The following is an 18,508-nucleotide window of genomic DNA, read 5'->3' as shown; positions in this document are numbered from 1 at the left end:
GAATTACATCTGAAAAAACAGATTTACATTAAACCAAAGCAGAAGTGGCCAGAATTACATTTGAAAAAAAAAACAGAATTAAATTAAGCCAAAGCAGAAGTGGCCGAAGCAGAAGTAATTCTGGCCACTTCCGCTTTGGCCACTTCTGCTTAATGTAATTCTGTTTTTTCTAATGTAAGTCAGTTTTTTCAAATGTAATTCCATTTCTTCAAATATTGTTGTGTTTTTGTTGTTTTTTGTTGCGTTTTTACAATAAAAAAAAAAATTCTGTTTTTTCAAATGTTGTTCATTTACATCTCAGGGCCACTGTAATAAAATGACTGTCACAATCAAATGATGTTAGAAAATAGAACAAAAATAGTTTCAGCTAAGCCAGTTTTTCAGATTTTAAGTAAACTGTTGGTGCGTTAGCAGGTGAGAGACATTCCCAATGTTTGGATCTGTATAGTCTGATGACTTTTTGGTAGTTTATTGTGTTTAAAATTAGGTGGGCGGGAGTGGTGGCGCAGAGGTTAGAGAAGGTGTATGTCTGTTATCGCAAGATCGCCGGCCCTTAATCTCCACCATCTGCTCCTCTGGACGCCCTAGATGTCTGATCTCTGCTCCACACAGAGGGCTGTAGTAGCTCGGTGGTCTGTGGTTGTGTCATGAAGGGCATCCGGCATAAAAGTAACTGCCAAGTCTTCGTGTGACTTAGTTCGCAGTGGTGACCCCTGACGAAGGGAGCAGCCAAAAGAAGAAGAAGAAGAAGAAGAAAAAAAGGTGTTTAAGATTAGGTCTTGTGGTTATTATGTTTTGTCTTCTTTATCTTGTTGCCTTGTATTTTAGTTTTATTACTTGTGTTGTGTCTCTCATCAGTCTGTGACATCAGTTCATCTTTCCTCAGTCAGTTCTCTGCTCAGCTCCAGCTCTCTCCATGCAGGTGTTTTTAATTTGCTTTATTAGTTTGCCTCTATTTATCCAAGGTTTCTCCGTTCCTTCAACAGTGGAGCATATGCATGTTCAAATCTTGCTTCTGTTTTGTAGTTTGATGCCAAGGCAGCTTCTCGTGTCTGCTGGATTTGAGTTTAGTTGGTGTTAAGTGAGAGGTTCATTCATGAGGCCAAAATCTCCTGCACCGTGTACAACACGTGTATTCCAAGAGCTAACTGATCACTTAAAAATAACACGTGATTTTACGTGTTTTTTTAGGTTTCCCCAAAATATTTATGAATTTATCATTTCTCAGCACAAGACAAGCTTAGTCCAAAGCTCTGACACAAAAGCTGGTGGGCAATATGCATCACTGCAGGGCATCAGGGTTTTAATGTTTCTTTTATATCATATATGCTGTAAATAGCTCTTTAAACAACCTCAATTTGAAATAATTTATTTAAAATGGCAGCATTTCATTTTGGTTTTGGTCTTGGAGCAGCCGTTTGCTGCTTAATTTGATCAGATTTAAACTCAATTTTTTCAAACTGAGGCAGTTCAAAGAGTTATTTACAACAGGTAAGATATTAACTGTTCAAAGACATTTCACAGTACCTCACAAGAAATTAACTATCTTTTAAAATGCAGTAAATGGTAACTATTAATCAGCCTGCCTGTTAGTTCAGCACATTTTTCAAGAAGTTTTTTCCTTTGTTGCCACGTACAGTCTATCCCACAGTCTGTGGACATCGCAGTCAGTCACAGACATCCAAGCCGGATGTTATGTTACTGTAGGCTTTCCTCGCCATCATCAGTACTGCTCCTGCCAGTCATGAACGGAAAAAAAAATGTTCCAAAGAAATTTTAGATGGATGAACGCCGGAGGCAAGTTTTGATGCTTCAGTTTCATCTGTGGCAAGAGGAGGAAGCAGCAGAGCGCACGGCAGAAGAAAAGAAAGGTTAGATTTCTTTTAAATTCCCTTTTGACCAACACATCCTTGCAGCTAAAGGCTATCTGAAAGAGTTACACAAACCTCCAAACAGCATTTTATAAATGCCTTATTTGCAGATCCAACCAGGTGTAGTAATTTTTATGTTTTATTAGCTGAGGTGGTGGTTAAGTGATGAAAAAAGTAAACTGAATCCAATTATCATGAATATTTCTTGTTAAAAATGTCTGCACTCACCAGCTGTTTCTGCCAGCATCTGTGCTGATTTATGGATGCTGGCCACCAGGCTGGATGCCGTTAGAGGGTAAGAAGCCAAAACTGATTACTGACAGCTTCTGCAACGCGAGCAGAGCCAAAAATCCCCTGTACCTGCTCTGAGGGGCCGGCAGCACTTATGGTTACGTCTGTGCAGCCTGATCAAAAAGGCCGAGCTGCAAATAGAAAAATACACGGCCCATTCTTTTTTAACACACACCCATACAGTCACCTTCACAGAAAGAAGCAAGGACAAACAACTGCAGCACTAAAACTGACAGCTGACGTCACAGCGAGCATGATGATGTTCTCCAAAATGTTTCTGTTACACTGAAGATGCAGAACAGAAGTGATGATCAGCATGAACAAACATAACCAGCTAATCTGATATTTTTAGCATAAAAAAACCCCCAAAATATTTACATTTATTAGTTTATAATTTAAATAAGCAAAAAGAAGAATTAGTCTGAGGAAATCACCCTGCATGTTGAGCATTTTATAGATACATTACTAAACTAAACTAAACTAAACGAGAGAAAACAAAACGAAACTAAACTAAACTAAATTTAACTAAACTAGACTGGACTAAACTAGACTAAATTAAACTAGACTGACTAGACTAAACTAAACTAAACTAGACAAGACTAGACTAGACTAGGTGAACTAAACTAAACTAGACTAGACTGTAGACTAGAGGCTCAATAGGATTTACCTGTCTAAATAAAGGTTGAATGAAAAAAAAAGACTATAATAGACAGGACTAGACTGACTAGACTAACTAAACTAGACTAGACTAGGCAATACTAGACTAAATTAAACTAAACTAAATTAATCTAAACTGGACTAAACTAGACTAAATTAAACTAGATTAATTTAAACTAGACTAAACTAGACTGACTACACTAGATTAACTAAACTAGACTAGACTATATAAAATGAACTAAACTATACTAGACTATTTTATACTAAACTAGACTGACTAGACTAACTAAACTAAACTAGACTTTGTAAACTAAACTAAACAATGCTAGACTATTATAGACTAGACTACACGGACTATATTAAATAAACTAAACAAGACTAGATTAAACTAGACTAAATTAAACTAAACTAGACTAAATTAAACTTAACTAAACTACATTGAACTAATTTAATTTATACTAGACTAGACTAAATTAGACTAGGCCAGACTAAACTAGACAAGACAAGAATAAATTAAACTAAACTAAATTAAACTAAACTAGACTAAATTAAACTTGACTAAACTAGACTAAATTAAACGAGTCTAGTTTAAACTAGACAAAAATAGACTGATTAGACTAGACTAACTAAAGTAGACTACGTAAACTAAACTAGACTATTATAGACTAGACTAGACTGACTAGACTAACAAAACAAAACAAAACTAGACAAAACTAGACTAGATTAAACTAGACTGACTACACTAAATTAAACTAAACGAAATTAAACTAAACTAAACAAGACTGAACTAGACTAAACTAGACTAGACTACTTTAAACGAGACAAAACTAGACTGACTAGACTAACTAAATTAGACTCGACTACGTAAACTAGACTATTATAGACTAGACTGACTAGAACCAACTTAACTAAACTAGACTAGACTAGATTAAACTAGACTGACTACACTAAATTAAACAAAACAAAATTAAACTAAACTAAACAAGACTGAACTAGACTAAACTAGACTGAACTAGACTAAACTAGACTAAACTAGACTAAACTAGACTAGACTACTTTAATCGAGACAAAACTAGACTGACTAGACTAGACTAACTAAATTAGACTCGACTACGTAAACTAGACTATTATAGACTAGACTGACTAGACTAACTTAACTAAACTAAACTAGACTAGATTAAACTAGACTGACTAGACTAACCTAAACTAACGTAAACAGGATTTTTTTCTTCCTTGTGTTTTTCATGATTAACTGTAGTAGAAGTATTTTGCGTCAGTCCTTAACGTTCGAGTTCCTTTAAAGAAACAGAAGAGATAAATGCAGATTGTGTTTTTCTAGATCTTTATCAAATCCACAGCTGGAGATTATTCATATCTTTATTTATTTTTCTCTAAAAGGTTTATATTAGTGATCTTTTAATGTGTTTGTGAATAAAAGGCCGCAGTGCACATAAAGTGTCTGTAAAAACACCGCGGGAGAAACTCTAAAACATCTGACATGACTTTTTGTTCATTTTGTTTTTAGCAATTTTTTATATTTAGTTTTCAATTTTGTTTTAATTTTTAGGTTGTTATTATTATCCATCCATTATCTTTACCCGTTTATTCCATTTTGGGTCCCGGGGGTCGCTGGTGCCCATGTTCAGCAATCACTGTGCGAGGGGCGGGGTACACCCTGGACAGGTCGCAAGTCCATCACAGGGACACATAGAGACAAACGAGACAAACAACCATTTACTCTCTCACTCACACCTAGGGACAATTTATAGTTACCAATCAGTCTAACATGCATGTTTTTGGTCTGTGGGAGGAAACCGGAGTACCCGGAGAAAACCCACGCATGCACGGAGAGAACATGCAAACTCCACCCAGAAGGCCCCTGGACCGGGGTTTGAACCAGGGACCTGTTCGCTGAGAGGCAGCAGCTCTACCAGTTGCGCCACCGTGCTGCCCTATTATTATTATTATTATTATTATTATTATTATTATTATTATTATTATTATTAATAATATTAATATTATTATTATTATTATTATTAGGTTAATTCAAGCTTACTTGCCTTTCTTAAATGTCTATAGAAGAGTTTCTGTACATTTTAAAATAGAGGACCAAAAGGCTCCTGCTCATATTTTCGTCTGACACTTGAGGTTATTCAAACCATGATTGATCCACCGCCATGCTTAAAAGTTACTAGTTTGTTTAAATGTACATCTTTTAAAAAATTCTTCACAAAACATGCCTTTTCATTGCCACTAAACAGTTTGTTTTAACTTATTTAAATGTTAATTAGAAACCTAGTGGTAAAAACACAAAAAAACATTTTATTCCACTGAGGCCATTTTATGTTACGTTTTTCTTTCTGAGGGACTTTTGACGTCAATTTAAAGTTTCTTTTCGGACTTTCTTACAAGCAGTTTTGATGTATTGACCCTCAACTTGATGACTGTGACTTATGGTGACTCTTGTTGCTTAATTACGTTACAGAAAGAAGAAACATCTATTAAAAAAAACAAAAAACATTGCTAACTTCTAATAGTCGCCACCTGCTTTAATTTTCATAATGGTAGGGTGCTGCTAGGAGGGGGTTCATGGCTGCTGATTGCTGGAACAAGGTTTAAGGGATCAGATATTTATCAAGTTTTTTAAATTTCTTTCACCTAACCTTTCCAAATGGTGTCAGCCAAAATCTTAAGCTAATCAAGCACTCGGATCTTAAAAATGTTGAGCTCCAGTATGTTCATTGTTTTGCATTCCTTTCCTTTTCTTATAATCATATAAAGAAAAGTCAATGGAACTTTGAAAATATTGCCTCATCCTAACTTCGTGCACCTTCGAGCTCCTTTTATTTCCCACCACTCAGTGCCAGAACCTTTGAGCAGAGTTCACAAATGTCACAGCTTTTATTTAAAGTCATTATATGTAGTCAACACAACGTTTCAGCCTTCGGGTTTGTTTTGTAGGTTTTCCGTGCATGGAGGGGTCAAATGGGGATCAGAGGTCAAGCTTTAAGTGGCAACAGCAATTGAAATCCCTCAACAACAAAGCTGCTGTGGACGCCTGTATAGAGATGCATGGGTACACCTAATGGAGCTTGTATTGTCAAGGGCAACAGGTCTCCTCACTTAGACGGACATCTAATCACAAACACTGTTTTATTCCAGCCTTGCCAGTCATTTTAGAGTTTGGTATTTTATTTTTTTTAGCTTGGGGCAAATTTCATGTGTTATTTATAGCATAAACTACAACCAATGACAATTTACAAAAAAATGTAAAGAACAATCCAGGAATAATCTATCTGCATTTTTTTTCTTGGCCGAGTCAACTGCAGCAACAAGATGTTTTAAAGTTAAATCTAAAACGGTGACATGTGATTTATCAAATCCAAAATGACAGCTAAGTTTTTTCACCTCAAAATACATTTTGGAAAATCCTGTTTTGAGACATGAGTTTTTTTTTTTTTGTGGACCATAAAATAATTTCATATGAAAATAACTTATTTTTCCGTTAAATGACAGTTTTTCCCCCCCCCTCGTTTGTTTAGTTTTTAGCTTTATCAAGAAAAGAAAAACCATAAAACAAAAATCAATTAGGCACCAGGAGGCTAAAGACAAATACATGATTTTGGTTTCTCTTTGGTGATATTTAAACAGTAATTGGTGGAAATTAGAGACACTCAGAGAACAGACATTACTATAGCAGTTACTGCATAAAAATATTTCTTCCTGATGGATGACAAGTCCACCTCGGTCTGCAACACTGAAACAAAAAACAGCAAACATGACAAGAACTGACGCCTTGTCTCAAACTCTTTAGCTGTTTTCAAGCCTGAAAACAGCTAAATAATAATAAAAAAAAGGCAACATTTTTCTTTTTAAAGTTCAAAAAGCTTTAAAGTGATATTACTTATTTAAGTTTATTTTGTGGATATATTTTGAGTAATTATTATCTTACCTGTCAGCAATACTTTGAACTGCAAGACTTTAGAAAATTTAAAGTTTACTGTAATTCTAACCTTCTTGGCTAATCTGAGTGGGTCCAAGTCCAGAATGAATTGAATGAATTCACCAGTTTAAGCAGTTCATTAACACAAATTTTAAACCTTTATATAAATTACAATTTACTGTTATTTATATAGAATTAATAGTTAATTTTCGAGCAGCAACAGCAGCTAGCTGTAAATTATCATAACATTTCTGCAGGAATAGTCAATGTTAAGTTAACAACAATGTAAAGGTTTATAAAATAGGAATTACATGAATCACTATGAAATTCTTGACATTGGAGTCATTTCCAGGCGACGACGATCCACTTTTATGCCACATTCATATTTTCTACTATTAGCAATCTGATCAGAATTAATCTCTAGTTCTCCAAAATCAGGTTATTCACAATGCTATCTGCATCAGGTAGGATACTGACAGTTCATAATTTATCCGTAAAACCCCACATCAAAAGATCAGAACTATGCTTTCTAAAAACTATACCTTAATTGTTGCTTTTGTTAAAAATGAATTATAATTATACTATTGTTTTACTTTAGTGCCCATTGCTGTGTGCTTTATTTTGAAACTGCACAGAAACACATACAAGTTAGGGGTACCATTTTTTTTTAACTATAAGGCCCTTAAGATCCTTGAGTTTTCTCAAAAATCAACAGTGCGCCTTATGTATTAATTCTGGTTGTGCTTACTGACCTCGAACCGATTTGATGTGGTACACGACACTCAAAATCTGTCAAAATGAACTTATTTTGCTTAATGCTCCTTATAGTCCAAAAAAATATGGTAATTTAAGTAGATATGAACTTTTTTAGATAGATTAAAAAAAATCAGTTTTTCCTATGTTGTTTCTTTCATTGATTCTTTTCAGAATTGCAGACTCGTAAAAAACAAAAACAAAAACAAAAAAAAATCAAACAATAGACAGTGTGTATAGTATAGTGCATGCTATAGTTTAAAATGAAGACTATCCTGTAACACCGAGCCTTACAACCTCACATTTCACAGTAAATAACGATGTAAGAGTACTAGCATTCATTACCCAGTCAAGCAGCGCACGTCGTGTTTTTTATTTTTTATTTTTTCCTGAGGTGGAGAACGTGTAACCTTCTGCACACTCAAACAGGATTTGGGAATGAAAGGCAAGTTAATGAGTTGTTCTGGAGACAAAACAGCCGCAGAAGAAAAAGTGCAGGAAACAAATAGGGAAGGTCTTCTTAATGGTGTTTGTCTCTGCTCTGTGAAGAAGTTACCGTGTAGAATTAGTTGGAAGAAAGCACTTTTTTTAGTAAGACTGATTGTTCTCTCCAGGCTGTTGAGCGCACATAAATCTCTACTTCTCCTGCTGCTGTAGTATCAATTACTGATGCTCATGTACAGTGTTGGTAAAGGAAAATGTGTGTGAATCTGTTGGAGCAAATAATCTCTGTTATTCGGTTTTACGGGTGATTCGAGGGCTTTGCGAAACCAATTTTTCCCATTTAGAGTGACAAGAGGAGAAAGAACTAAAAGGAAGTTAAAAGTCTAGTATTCCTTGAAGGGTTGTCTTTCACCTGCTGTCTTTCAGGACTACACTTGTCTGATGCTGAGAGTTACAGATCATTTGCACAATCTCATATTATTGTGAGATCTGTTAGGGCTCACGGATGTGTTGAGGTTGACTCAGCTGCTATCACACCATATATTTGCTCAATGGCTGTAAAACTGATTGAATTATAGCCATTTTAGCGTTAGCTAAGATCAGTTGGCTCTGGTGGCCATCTTTTGGTTTTTCACCTATCGCGCGGGGGGGGGGGGGTGTGTGTCTGGAATGTAACCCCTGCGATAATCGAGGAACTACTTACATTCTTAAAGTCATGAACCTCAACGACCTCCTGACTCCCGTTTCCCATCCTGAAGACCTCAACGTGGCCGCTGGGGTCAATCTCCATCAGGCTGTTTGTCTCCACTCCATCCACAACAGCTTTGTACTGAAAGTCATACACCTGCAAGCACATGCATATTCACAAACTTATCCAATGTTGTCCCAATGGGCACCTGCCAGTAAGGAAATTAAAAAAACAATTTCCTCATTAGTCGCAAAACTCTATTAATCAAACATTTCAGACATTTTGAACCATTCAAATAAGCCTGATGTTCAGATGTATTTACAGCTGTTCTCTGAACAGAATTAACAGGTATTTAGATGAAAACAGCTGGATGTGGGGTCAAACACTGGAAGGCATTGTTCTTGGTCACCCAAACAAACACAGAAACAAAACTAAATGTATAAAACACTTCAAATATTAGTCACAAAGTTGACACATATTTGCAGGTTGTTATAAGATACAGAAATAACGAGTAAAAAACATTTCCTTCTGCATTCTGCGTTGAACTGATTAGGTCTAAATGATCCATTAAAACAGGAAACTGTCGTCATGACTGACTAATGAAGTGAAACACAAAATCACTGCACCACGGTGGCACTTTAACCAAGCTCCTTCCTCAACCAGTGCTCAGTTTCACTAATGAAATACTTTCAGGTGAATCCAAAGTTCTGTTAGAAAATGTGTTTTAAACTGCTGATAAAATAATGTTAAATTCTTCTTCCATATCTGTTTTCTTAAGTCGGACGACCTGACTTCAACCTTTAGCTTTCATTCAGACAAACTAAACTCACTGGAATATTTTATAAAAAAAATGTGTAAAAGTCCCAGTCCTTATGCATGTGGAATCATTTCTTGTATCCATTTTTATTTACTTACTTTATACCACTTTATAATCCTAAAAAAGCTATTAAAAACAACTTCCTGCTTTGTAATTATGTATTTATTTGAGACTAATATAAAAAAAAACATAAAACAGAACAAAACAAATTCAAATATTTGTGCATAAACGGGTTGGAAAGGGTTCGCAATTTTTATTTCCACTTCAGCAAATGCAAAGCAACATTAGCATTTATTCCTGTTTTTCCTCTGCTTTTTATTGTAGCAAACATTTTTCAAACATTATAAATATTGATTCTTATTTTTCAGGGCTGGGGTAGCACGGTGGCACAGTCGGTAGAGCTGTTGCCGCTCAGCGAGAAGTTCGGCGCATCAAATCCCAGCCGGGGGCCTTTCTGGGTGGAAACACGTTTAGCACTGTCTGTGCAAATTAATATCTTACGAAAATGATAATATGTTTAATATATATTTCTTTTTCCTTCATTACAAAGCTAAAATATTAAAAATATTAACATTAACAGCAGAAGCCGGTGCATATTTTGACGTAACTACGAGGAATTCTCCAGCTGCAGACAAAACGACAGCTCTTCAAACAGTTCTAAGGGGAAACCAACAACGATAACAGCGGCTCGCTCAATTAAAATATTTGTGTTGACAAACTGAAAGGTCAGCTATTAAAAATGGACACGTAGAAACTTTGCCTCAAGAAATCAAAATAAAGACATTTTGAATGTGTGGTACAGTTAAGTATTTTCTTCTTCAGCGTGTTGCCTTAAAGCTGTGTTGTTTATCACAACTGCTCGCCTATGTACTGTTCTTGGACACGCATGGATAGCTCTTAAAATTCCCTGTCTAAGAAATGATTCATGCCCACCAGCTGAAAATATGCTATTAATATTTATGTGCGGGTTGTGTTATGATGAGAAATATATTGCTGAGTTCATCTTCATCTGTCTCAGTGGCAAATCAGAGCCTCGCCAATGAGACGCATGATTAATGAACACACTCGGATGGGAGTCCATCAGGATTTATATCTCGCCCCCATCAGAACTGTCTGAATGTCCTCTAATCCTCTAACTCTAACCGCTTTTTACTTGTTCGTTAACATGTTTTGCACCGAGTCGCTTAAGCACGGCTACGAAAAGTGCTGCATTACATACAGTGATCACTTTTCTATTCCATTGGCGGGAGGAGGAAGTAATAATGACCAAATGGGACATAATTCCAAATAGAAGATCGCCGTCAGATGGCAAAAGCCTATAAATTGCTATTAATGTGGGTCACTGTGGCGTCGACTCCAACGCGCAGCAGAACTGAAACTCGTCAGGAGAAGCCAAATTAAGATGGGCTTGAAATTTAAGTGTCGATTGGGCTGTTATAGATAAAATCGGGGCTATTAAGCATTCGTGGTGAATTAAAGTTCCATTTGAGAATTTCTTCTGTATTAACATAAAGGTGGGAATGAGGGAGTAGATTTTGGAGGCTTATTGATTTATACTAAAACAGTGAATTACATTTTCAGCAGGCCATCTCGTCTGATGAAAATCCAGCAGCGAGAATCTCCTCACCACTCCGGGTTGAAATAGATAATAATGTATTACAACAGTTTGACTTAAGCTGGTTCAATAGCCAAAACTGCTGCTGTGCACAATAATTGGCATTCTGAAAATAGAAATGAATAGACTCTGTGTGGCCTCTCTTAATACTTACAGATAGTCAACTGCATAGGAAAAGCTTCAGTTTGATTTATGCCACAATAAAGGGAAGATTTTACAGTGCAACACTTTTTTTTTTTTACCCCAGAGTATCAATAGGGATCTTTATGAATAGTTTTTTCCCCTGCACACATTCCCAGTATTCACGTTTAAGAAGAAATAAAAAAGCAAAAGGAGATTTAAAGAGAGCTTGTTTTTCAAGTTTGCCTGAAGTACCACTTGGCTGCAAAGACGTAAGATAATTAGTGTCACAAAAGATACTAAAAAGTCAAAATATGCCCCCACACAGGAGAAAACTGTCCAATTTATGTTACGTTCTTTGTACAAGGACTCTGAAAGGCTACGCTTTGGTCAGGAGGACATTTGACACTTTTCATTAAACTACCACTTTAAAATTAGTCCTACAGAATGTTGTTTAAATACAATGCTGTTTAACAACGAGTCATTAATTGATTAAAACCCGGTGGAAAGCAAGGAGTTTGAGGTGCGGCAGCGAACAAGACCGGCTCCAACAAATCAGCAGTGCAACAGTGAGAAGCATCATCTCGTTCTTCACCTGAATGAACGCGACTGCACATTGCTCTCTGCTATGTCGGCTGTGAATGAGACGGTGATTGTGACAAATGAATAAACCAGATGATGCAAATAAATCATTGCAAACACAACCGCCGCGCTCTGCCCGAATTAACGCTCTGCTCCACTTTCCCGAATTCAGCCACATCTCTCAGGTTTTTCTCATCTCGCTGGCAGCGGCGCTAACTCCACCTGACATACTTTGGGAAACACTGAGGACCAGATTTACTATTCAGGGCAGTGTAGCGTGTGGTCGCATTCACAAAGTCGGACCTGTTGGACTGAGCAACGCGGCGCTGATGCACAAACACAGGTGCAGCCAATACATTTTAATGGAGAAATAATTAGTGACTCAAACAGATCTGCTGATAATCAGGAGACTTTAATTTAAACACATTTTTCTGTTTCTTGTGGCTGCGGCTCAGGTCATTTAGGCATGAAGATGGTTAAAAATATGTGGGACAAAGCAGAAAAAAGCAATGACAATAACACACTGGTAATGGGCCAACTGAAGCTAATGAAGTAAACATTAATACCTAGTTCAAGTTCAAGTTCAAGAATCTTTATTATCCACAAGGGGTAATTTGTTTCACAGTCAGTAGGCACACAAAACATCCATACTGGACATCACAATAACTGTACAGAAATCATCACTGTTCATTGAGAAGCCTTATTGCTACAGGGATTAATGAGTGTTTCAGTCTGTTCGTCCTACATCGAGGCAGCAGATACCTGCATCCAGAAGCAAGCAACCTGAACTCACCGTTGAGAAGGTGATCAGGATCTGCCAGAATTAGCCTGGCCTTGTTCACTGACCTCGCCTTGTGTAGGTCAGTGAGGTTCTGTAAAGTTATGCCACCAGTTTTTCCGCACATTCTGACAATCCCCGAGAGTTTGTTCCTGTTTTCGCATGTCAAAAGTCCAAACCAACAGATGATAAGATAAGATGGAACTTTTATGAAGGTGAACGTTAAAAGAGACTCGATAAAACATGAGTAAAAGATTCTCATAAAAGTTTTCATAAACATTCTCATAAAATCTAGGAAGAAACTAAAAGCATAAAAATCTCCAAGCTGTTTTGGAGCAGCTTGGATTCCAGATACTTCTTCTAGGTCAACTCAGACATCCTCCTGTTTACAATAACCCTCCTACTCCCAGCTCATAGACCAGCTCTCTATTTGGTTTGATGACAGTTTCCTGGCCCTTAATGTCAGTAAAACCAAGGAACTTTGTTTGGGAGGTAGATGGGGAGCAGCCAGCACCAGACCTACTTTTAGGCCTTCTATTATAAAAGGGCAGGAAGTAGAGCAGGTGACTAATTTTAAATACCTTGGAACAATAATTGACAACAAGTTGACCTTTGAACCCAACACTGACTATATTTACAAAAAAGCTAGACAGCGTCTCCACCTTCTGTATAAGCTAAGGAGCTTTAATGCAAGCAAAATTACTTTGCAGTTGGTGTACAGGTCACTGGTTGAAAGTGTTGTTTCATTTAATATTGTCTCATGGTATGGGAACCTCCTAGCCAGAGACAGGAACAAGTTGTCCCGGGTGGTCAGACAAGGTAGTAAAGTCATTGGTCATCAACAAATGACACTTACAGACCTGTACAGTCAGGTTCTGGAAAAAAAGGCAATCCAGGTTTACAATGACCCAACTCATCCACTGCAACCATTATTCAGGTTGGTACCATCTGGTAGAAGACTCCTGGTTCCTTTAGCAAAGAAAAATGGGTACAAAAAGTCATTTGTTCCCTCTGCGGTGAATGTACTTAACAAGGTTCTATTTAAACGCAGCCTCACATAACAAACCACTGTCTGCTGAGATGTTTTCATATTCTAATGTATTGTGTATTTTAGAATGGTTTTAACTGAATGTTTTAAATTGATTTAGCAAAGTTTGGTTTTAAGTTTTTTAGAGTTTTTAATCACATTTTTATTTTGTTTTATAAGCCATATGTCAAAGACAAATCTCCATTTCATTGAATGTTATGGACAATAAAGTTGGATTGATTGATTGATTGATTGATAACATGGCTTCTTCTTCACACTCATGCACATGCACAGGAGATAAGACTTGCTTTGAGTCAGCGGTGAAGTATTGTGCAGCTGGCAGAGAACTACAGTAAAGAAAGTTAGAAAAATATGTCTGCATGAGTCGTTCTTCAATCTCAGATTTTACACTCTCCACCAGGCCGACGGATGACTGCGGCCACATCTTTCAGGTGTTATATTTGCACCTGAAAGATGTGGTCAATAGCAAATGTTCAAAAAATTATCCATCCATCTTTTTTCGTCACCCGCCGTTTTGTGCAGGGTCACAGGGAAGCTGGTGCCTAGCTGGTGTCACTGGGCAACGTGCGGTGTTCACCCTGAACAGGACTATTCACTACTATTCACAGGGTAAAAAAAAAAACACATCCTGGGAACATATAGCATATAGCTGAAGATAAAACTGAAACTTCAGCTAAGATTTTGGTTTATCTGAATCTTCTCTTCAGAACATTTGTTCTCTTTTCAGAACAGAACCAATGGGATGTTTATTAGTTTGCAATGTCATGGAATAGGTAAGAACAACAAAAAGACGAGACTACTCCTACACAGCAGCATTCCTTTGCAGCAATATCAACATTTAATTGTCCTTTTTTCTACATTTGATGCTCGTCAGCTCCTGTGGAATATGTGGCTGTTTGACTGAGGGAAACTACTGCTCTGTGTTACAATATGATACTGTCCTGTGAGGTATTAAGCATATTTAGTGTTATTTACATAAAGTAGGTTAATGAATGCATCAAAAACACCAGCGCAAACAACAGACTCATGAGATTCCCTTTATGCACCTACTACATAAATTCAGTAAGTCATGTGATGCTCAGATAACATAATATCTCATGAAGCATTCACACTGTTATGATCCATTTTTCTTCTGTACATTTTTCGGCATCTTTCTTGTTCCATCTTTTTGTGCCGTTTCAACAAATCATATTAAAATGTTCAGCTCATTCAGGATAAAGGCTTTCTCATAGAAAATGAATTGAGCTCATTTTACATCTTTCAAATCTTTAGATCTGTTTACAACCTTTTAATGCTCCTTTCACATTTTGTTCTGGTTCAGCTTCTTTTGGCTGCCTTGTGCAAATTTAAACTTTTTTCAGCTGTTTTCAGCTAATTTCAGCTGTTTTTTCAGCTGTTATGTAATCCTTTTAGACTCTTTATTCTAACTAGAACAATTTTGTGCTTTTTAGCTTCTTTCTGTTGATTTTAGGTCATTTCAGCTTATTTCTGCAAGTTTCAGCTTTTTCTTCTATTTACTATATAGCTGTTTTAAATTTTGCTTTTTCTGCTAATTTCACATTTGTTGCACTCATTTCAACTTATCGCAGCCTAATTCAGCAAAAATATGCTCTCTCCACTTCCTTCTGGTATTTTAAGCATCATTTAGAATATTTTTTGTAACTTTTCAGCTGTGTTTTGCTAATTTCAGCTTTTTTAAAGACAATATCTACTTTTTATTCCTCATTTCAGCTTCTTTCAGTCTAACTGGGTAAACATTTGTGCTTTCTGCTTTCTTCTGCTAATTTAAGCTTGTTCTACCTTTTCAGCAACTTTTTTTTTTGACATTTTTTTAACTAATTTAAGCTGTTTTCCGATAAATTCAAGTTATTTTTGGTAATTTCATCTACTTTCAGCCCAATTAAGCTCTTTCTGCTAATTTCAACGCCTATCAGCTTTTTTCTGCTAGTTTCAGCTATTTCAGCTACTTTTTAGCTATTTTGTGCTAAATAAAGCTTTTTCAACTAATATCCACTTTTTTAGCTAATTGTAGCTCATTCCACTCCCTCCTGATAGTTTAAGCTTTTTTCCTGCTTTTTCAGCTACTTTCAGCAATTTTTTGTTAATTTATTTCTGTTCTAAGTTCTTTCTGCTTTCTTCTGCAATAGGCTTGTTCCTCTATTTCAGCTACATTTCAGCATGTTTTCAGGTAATTTCAACTTCAGCAATGAGCATTTACACTGCATTTTTGCAGGAAATGCAATTTCTCTAGTAAGAAATAGAATGTTACTGCTAAATAAACACTTTAAATAATGCAGAAGTGCTATTTCCAGCAATTACAAAAACTTATTTTGGAAAAAAAGAAAGCACAAATTATGTTCAGTAATTCGCCACTCTGAAGTAAAAGATGTATTCACAGTGTTGTTATTTTAATATTTAAATTATAAAAACACTATTTTCCAAATTAATTTAACCATAATGTCACCTTCAAGGCATTGTAAAGCTTGTTGAATGGTTTTCCACTAGAAATTATTTTCATCCTAAACGCTAAAGAAAAAACAGTTCAGCCAAAAATTTAATTTAAGTAGAAAATATAATGAGGTGAACATTTTAATTTACAGACGATCCATCCATGATTAATCTAAGATAATCAGCATGGTCCTCCATCATTTGGGAAACAATAAAGGTTTATAAAGTTGAGGCAAAAATAGCTCATGGTCAAATCAAAACCTTCTAAAAAACTTAATAAAAAAAACCACCTTTCTATGTTATTTTATTTTGCAAAGCAACAACTCCTCTCCAGTCCTTCCTTTTAGGAACACATTTCTTAGAACAAACTGTTTTAAAACATCTGACCATTCTTTGAAAGACGCCAGCGGTTCCTGAAAATCACATCCCGTGATTTCTGGGATTTGATATTTTCACGTTCAGGAGAGTTTCCTGTTTGAATGTGAAGTTTCTGACTGCAGCTGAGAGCAGCAGCCTCTAATCTCAGGTTCAGTGTCGACTCCCCAACGTCTCGCCAGCTTCAGAACTTCTGAGAGCATGCAGAAGTGTAAAAGCAGTTCAGCAAACTACGAGGAAGACAAAACAGTCACTGTTATTTTTGCAAAAAGAGATAAGTTGTTAAAATCTGCACAGCAAGCAGCCCAGAAATGCACTTGAAGTATTTTTGATGCTAATTTTGTATTTCAGATTCTATAAACTATTGGTCTCTCCTCACATCTCAAGATACTGCACTTTATTATTATTATTATTATTATTATTATTGCAGTGCAAGATAAAGAATCTATGCAGTAAGAAAGGCGATCTGTGCAGAAGCCTTTGTTTACTTCCTCTGCTCAAGGTTCCTGTCTGAAGTGGTTCTTAACAACCCCGACCCAGATGATTTCAAACAGACTCACAGGAAAAGGAGTGAATGAGCAGCAGCAGGCACAGCCAGACCTGCAGGCAGTTTGTGCGAACGGGTTCTGGTGTGGCACCCGAGGACACTGAGCAAAGGTCACATAGATGTTGTTACAGGTGAGTGGGTTGCAGTTGGCTCTGCGTTCGAGTGGGTGCTCGTGTGAGGGGAAAGTGCGTGTGTGCACTTCCATGGAGGAGGCATTTGTGGGAATGAGAGAGATGAGCTGATGACAATATGTCCTCTTAGTTGTCCTTGAGGGTCGGAAGAAAAAGGCTCCAGTCAGGCGGAACTGGATGCCTGTCACTCATGGTGGGACGGTAATGGCCGTGGAGGCTGTCAGGGGTGGAGTGTTGGGAGCCGCGGGGGTGAAAAGATGGCGAGAGGGTTGCACATTGCACATGGCCTCCTGGGAGCCATAGGCAGCCCTGTGATAGATCGAGGTGGGCAGCAGCTATGACAGCCACACCACCAAACATTGTGTCCTTTTGCTTTTAGTCCTTTTAAAGTCTTTGCTGGTCTGGAAACATCAACAGACGCAGGGCTTGAAACTCTGTTTGACAAAAACTACAATAAACGAGCCGCCTGTGTGAGCTTTATATAAAATATACTGCAGCTAATGATTGTCAGCTCCTGTTCGAGTTATTTACTACTTATATCTGTTCAAAATAAATTACTATATTAATATTTTTATTTTTCTTCTTTCAGCTGCTCCTTTTGTCAGGGGTCGCTACAGCTAATTAGTCGTACGAAGACTTGGCAATTATTTTTTATGCAGGATGCTCTTCCTGACGCAACCACAGACCACTGAGCTACCACAGCCCACTGTGTGGAGCAGAGAGCTGCTATCTAGGGTGCCTGGAGGAGCAGATGATGGGGGTTAAGGGCCTTGCTCAAGGGCCCAGAGTGGGGCAAATGATGGTGGAGGCAGGTGTGGGTGCTTCAACTATCCCACCCACATTTTGATGCTGTCGTATTGGGCGTTAAACCAACGATCTTCCGATCACAAGCCCACCTTCTCTAACCTCTGCGCCACCACTCCAATGATTCAGTTTTTTCAAATGTAATTCAGTTTTTTCTAATATGATTCCATTGTTTCAAATGTGATTCCGGCCGCTTCCGCTTTGGCTTAAAGTAATTCCGTTTTTTTTTTTTTTTAAATTTTTTAAATGTAATTCTGTTTTTACCGTAGGGTACCGTACATGTGGTACATGTGGTGGAACAAAACTGTACACAGGGTCCCAGTTACAAACAAAAGTATAAATTGTAAAAGAAAAACAGTAATAAGGTCTAAGATATGAACTAAGAAATATGACAAACACTTAATAATGCAAAAATAATACGCCAAACAACAGCACACATAAACTATATGTTGTTTCTTACAAAACTTATGATTCATATCCGTCCGTCCATCCATCCATCCATCCATCCATCCATCCATCCATCCATCCATCCATCCATCCATCCATCCAGCCATCCATCCATCCATCCATCCATCCATCCATCCATCCATCCATCC

The 18,508-nt window shown here is 37.0% G+C and overlaps 1 protein-coding gene across 1 annotated transcript in view; it reads right to left on the bottom strand.

Annotated features, from left to right (window-relative positions):
- tnmd (tenomodulin) overlaps nt 1-18,508 on the bottom strand; it is a 90,501-nt gene that overhangs the window by 22,967 nt on the left and 49,026 nt on the right. The window contains exon 3 of the mRNA XM_037675708.1: nt 8,663-8,803. Coding sequence (XP_037531636.1) covers nt 8,663-8,803 — 141 coding nt within the window. The remainder of the gene's footprint in view (nt 1-8,662; nt 8,804-18,508) is intronic.

The sequence above is a fragment of the Nematolebias whitei genome, chromosome 4, assembly GCF_014905685.2.
Source record: "Nematolebias whitei isolate Nwh7 chromosome 4, NemWhi1, whole genome shotgun sequence".
In the NCBI taxonomy this organism is placed as follows: domain Eukaryota; kingdom Metazoa; phylum Chordata; class Actinopteri; order Cyprinodontiformes; family Rivulidae; genus Nematolebias; species Nematolebias whitei.
Note: the sequence above shows the minus strand (reverse complement) of the source record. Positions and strands in the feature narration are given on the sequence as shown.